This window comes from Quercus suber, unplaced genomic scaffold (assembly GCF_002906115.3).
Source record: "Quercus suber isolate HL8 unplaced genomic scaffold, Cork oak 2.0 scaffold_479, whole genome shotgun sequence".
NCBI lineage: Eukaryota > Viridiplantae > Streptophyta > Magnoliopsida > Fagales > Fagaceae > Quercus > Quercus suber.
The window spans coordinates 147,944-152,816 of NW_027069930.1; the positions used below are offsets into that span (position 1 = coordinate 147,944).

General features: G+C 34.0%; 1 protein-coding gene across 1 annotated transcript in view; it reads left to right on the top strand.

Moving 5' to 3' along the window:
* Nucleotides 1–3,900, top strand: part of LOC112030080 (gibberellin 2-beta-dioxygenase 8) — a 13,936-nt gene extending 10,036 nt beyond the window's left edge. Inside the window, exons 2-3 of the mRNA XM_065762897.1 lie at nt 3,117–3,438; nt 3,548–3,900. Coding sequence (XP_065618969.1) covers nt 3,117–3,438; nt 3,548–3,778 — 553 coding nt within the window. The 3' untranslated portion in view covers nt 3,779–3,900. The remainder of the gene's footprint in view (nt 1–3,116; nt 3,439–3,547) is intronic.
* The last annotated feature ends 973 nt before the right edge of the window (nt 3,901–4,873 follow it).

Consider the following 4,873-nt stretch of genomic DNA (forward strand, 5'->3'; position numbering starts at 1 on the left):
AAATTTGGGAGGGCATGGTCTCAGCCATGTATCACCCCTAGACTTTGGCCGTTCTCGCATGGAAAAAAGAGTTTTCTCCAGTGCCACAAACAATCATAGAACTATTACTTTAGCTCTCTTCCGTAACAGACGGGTTGGTTGTCGGTTGTTACGTATACCTACCATTTGGAAAAATTTGTGGAAAAGTTTTACATATTTTTTGTGGTTTTATTTTCCAAGTCAAGAAAAAGGAAAAAAGAAAATACCAAGAACATAAATTCCAAAAGAAAAAAGAACCCGGGGAAGGAAATTAAGCACCTTTTGTTTTTTATTGTTGGAAAAGTTGCAATTCTAACAACTTTTTTTGATTGAGGTAGTCTATGTACTCTGAAGTTTGAACATTGAAAAAATTGTATTCAAAGTTCTGGAGTTGATTGGCCGGAATATTTCGTTCCGGTATCTAGGCCGGAACAGAAAAACGGCTGTTTCGTGCCGCTCTAAATACCAGGATGTACCAGGTTATTCCCGCAATATCCGTGAAAACATCGGATTCCGGCCAAAACAAGTAAATCTGCTGGCAAACCAAAATAATAATAATAATTAAAAAAAAAAAGCCAGCTGAAAAATATACCAAATAGAGCACACCACGTTCGTCGCCGCCAAGTTTTCAGTGTAGCCTCCGTATATCCGATCGTCCCCGCCGCCCATTCTTCTTCTTCTTCGCGTTTGCTTTACCTAGACGTTACCTCTCTTTTGCTTATGAATTTTCTTATAACGATGCCTGTGTGTTTATTTTTTTAATTTTTTATAGGACTGTCTCATTTGTGTTTTTTTTTTTCCTTTGATAAGATGCCTTTGTTTTTTTTAATTGTACTTTGTAAACTTTTTGTTTAATTAGTGTGCCTAACCCTTGTCTGACACCCATGTGAATGGCTGATGGCTCAATTCATCTTAGTTCAAAATATTTTGAATACTACCACTGCCATGTGTCAAACATGCATTTAACTTTGGTGTACTTTTTTATCATATATTATTATATTATCTCTATATATATTAATATGATTCTAAAAAGTTAATTACTCTTTCTGACCTTTTTTTTTTTTTTTTTTTTTTTTAATGTTTTGAATTGTGTTTCGGTAGTTATTTCGGTTTGGTAACTGAAACTAATGTATTAAATCCGTTCCATTTTGACCGGAACAGTCAGAATATACCAGGATGCAATTCAGAATGCTAACACCACCTGTTCCATCTCGAGTCCAATTCCGGCCAGTTTTGGGCCATTCCGGTCAATTTCGACTAAAATATAAATTTCGGCCGGTACTGGAGAGTGAACTCAGAGAGAGAAAACGAAAGAAATAGTTTATAAAATGAAATAATGGGATCACCTGCCTTTACTCTAGATGTGTTGCTGCATACATAAATTGAAGAGAAGAAAAAAAAAATTGGTGCGAATTGCAAACTGGAAGTTGCAGTGAGGAAACTAATTCGGAAATGGAAGTAAACGGAAGAAGAAGAAAAAGGCAGAAAGAGAGGGAGAAGTAGATGCAATGTAGATATTTTTAAAGATTGCGTGGTGTTCATTGAACTTTGGAAATTGGAGCCTTGGGAAATAAAAAATAATAAAATAATAATAATGTTTTGTGGCCTATTATTGGCAGGTGAGAAGGGGGTTGGAATAGAAAGGGAGAAAAAAAAAAGATTTTAAATTTATATTGGGTAGGAATTAGGTTTTAGTAATGTTACATTTATAAAATTTTTACAATAAATTTTATATGATAACTTTAAAATGGTACGATGAAATTTATTAGTACCAAAATATATTATTTTAATAGATAAATTGAAACATGTTTTGAAATGATATTCATAACATTAACTAGAATAGAATATTTTGGTAGAATCTACCATAATATATATATATATAATAAAAATATTTTAATATTGTAAGAAATAACACAAAATTTTATAAGTTAAGGGAAAAAAAATAACAATGTTGTTTTATTTATTAGGTTTTTGTGAAAATAAATAAGAGACAAATTGTTGCATCTCTAGGTTCGTTTGTGTTGTATATATAGGTATATACATGATGGGTTATAATATATATATATATATATATGTAGGGACTCAATTTGGATTGACCCTGAGTACGAATGAGTTTTCAGCCCAATCAAGTCCAAACAATAAATTTATAGAGAGTGGGTTAAAGGTTTAGGCGCTGGCCGTCGATCACCAAGCATGAACTTTCTTTATAAAAAATACTAAGAGTTTCTTTACAAATGGGGGAATGCTCCTCGGCCTGTGGCCGAGGAGGCCTTTTTGTTCTTTCTCTTTCTTTTTTTTCCCCCCTTTTACTTTACTTGCTTTTTTATATAGTTTTCATCTGCCTATCTCCTTACTCCATCTGTTGATCATCCATTTGCCTCTCTTCTGGCCATCTGTCCCATCAGAGGCCTTATCAGTACTCAAGTGGTTCACTCTGACCAACGTTGCCCTGCTAAGGGGTTATATCCCCATTAATGCAGCCAGAGGGGTTAGGTGAATGCATTAAGTGCGAATGTGACAGCTTGCTCTGAGCTTGTCCCCTCCCAAAGATTATCCTTAGAATGCCGAGGACGAACAGGTCCTCAGCGTGGGTCACAAAAGAGGCTTTGTCTAACTTAGCCTTGNGTTACTTTATTATTGTATAAACCAAAGAATTAAAAGTTTGTAAGATTTAGGTTTAATTATTTTAAATGACCCAATTTAATTTTTCTTTTTCTTTCTTTTGATTTTCGGGATTTGATGCGGGAGTATAATATATATATATATATATATATTATATTGAGAGAGAGAGAGAGAGAGAGAGAAGAGGAGTCTAATTAGTTTCAAATTAGAATTCATTAGAGAACCTTAAGATTAAAAAAAGAAAAAAGAAAAGACACTCATTAAATGTTTTTTTCTTTTTCTTTTTTGGTTTATTTGAACTAATGTGATCAAATAACAATTTTATTTATGATTTGTTGTGAATTGTTGTGAATAAACATTTATGCAATATTATATATTATATATATATATTTTTTTGTAGTTAATTCATTTACGTAAATTTTTTTTTTTGTATGAATTTATTTATATTTTTGAGTTATTTTTGTGTGCTTCACAAGACTTCTACTAGAAGATTATGGAAAGCACTTGTCTAGACTTGCTAAGACCATATTCGAAGCAATGGCAATGAAGCTCAAACTAGATGAAGAACAATCCAAGTCCAATCTATCAGAATCCACAGGTAACATACGTGTTTACCGTTATCCAAGCTGCTCTATACCAGACACTGCATGGGGAATTGATGTGCACACAGACAGCTCGGTATTGTCCATATTGTACGAATGTGAAGTGGGTGGACTTGAAGTCCTCAGAGACGATGAATGGTTCCAAGTAAAACCTATTTGCAACACATTAATTGTCAATCTTGGAGATATGATGCAGGTCCTTATTGCATTAATTCAGATATTATATACAAATTACATTCGTTCATTCTATCCATTATATGTACATATAATTCTTCAGTTTTCATTGATGACTAAATTGATTGTAGGCAATAAGCAACGACAATTACAAGAGTGTGAAACACAGAGTTAAGCTGAACAAACATAAAGAACGGATTTCAATATGCTACTTTGTGTTCCCAGATGAAGATAGCGTGATTCGGAGCTCAAAATACAAACCTTTTACTTACAATGATTTCCGGGCACAAGTACAAGAAGACATTAAAACCCACGGGTTTAAGTTAGGCCTTGAAAGTTTCAAGCTTACTGAGGCTTTGTAAGTATAATGGGCTTCAAAAATCCTTGTTTGTGGGCTCTAATTTGTTTTTTTTTTTTTTTTTCTTCTCTTTGTTGAAAACAAAATTAATTTCCATTTCTATTCACTTTTTACTTTTTTGGTTTACATAGATAAGTTGCCTTAATTCTTTATGTTTTTGGGTTGTACAATTTATTTTCTAAATTAAATAAGCCAATGAGACCAACCAAGGGAACCTCACATTCGAGCTGTTAATCAAATCTTACAGTACATCAAAGGAAACCCAGGTCAAGGATCATTATTTCCCTTTTTTAATCCAAATTGTAGCTCAAAGCCTTTTCTGACTAAGATTGGGTTTGGGTCTGTTGTCCCTAAGACAAGGAGGTCCATCATTGGGTACTGTGTCTTTCATGAGCAATTTCCTTATCTCTTGGAAATCCAAGAAGCAAAATAGTGTTATGGTCATTTGCAGAAGTGAAGTATAGAGCAATGACTTTAACTATTTGTGAGTGAATTTGGTTATTATCTCTAGTTCCTGACTTGTCTATACTCTGTATCACACCTGTAGAGTCATAGACTGTTTCGTTGTTCTGTGACAATCAAGTTGCCTTTCACATAGCAGCTATAACCTTTTGTTTCACGAGGGAGCGCCGTATACTGAGATGGATTGTCATTTGGTCATGGACAAAATTCAAGAGGGAATTATTCGAACGTTACATGTTTCTTGCTCCAATCAAATAGCAGATATAATGACCAAAGCCTTGGGGTTTCTTCTATTTCCGGTTCTTGTTAGCAAGATCCATAATTTGTACTCCTTTTCCTCAAAAAAAAAAAAAAAAAATGTACTCCTTACCTTGTGCGAGTGTTAAAGATGACAAATCAAGATCAAGAAGATGAAGCGTCTTGTGGTGTAGAACCAATTTTCAGTTAAAACTATATCTGCATATAGCAAAGATATTTGCCTTTTGGTTGGCATTATAACATTGTGCTGGGATGGTAATTTTGCCCAGCTCTGCTTTGCCTCGCACAATTTGTGGTGGGGCAAGAATGGGGCAAGATTTTAGCCCTCTCTATAAGACGGGATGGGTATGAGTTTAGATATTTTAACCTCACCCTGCAG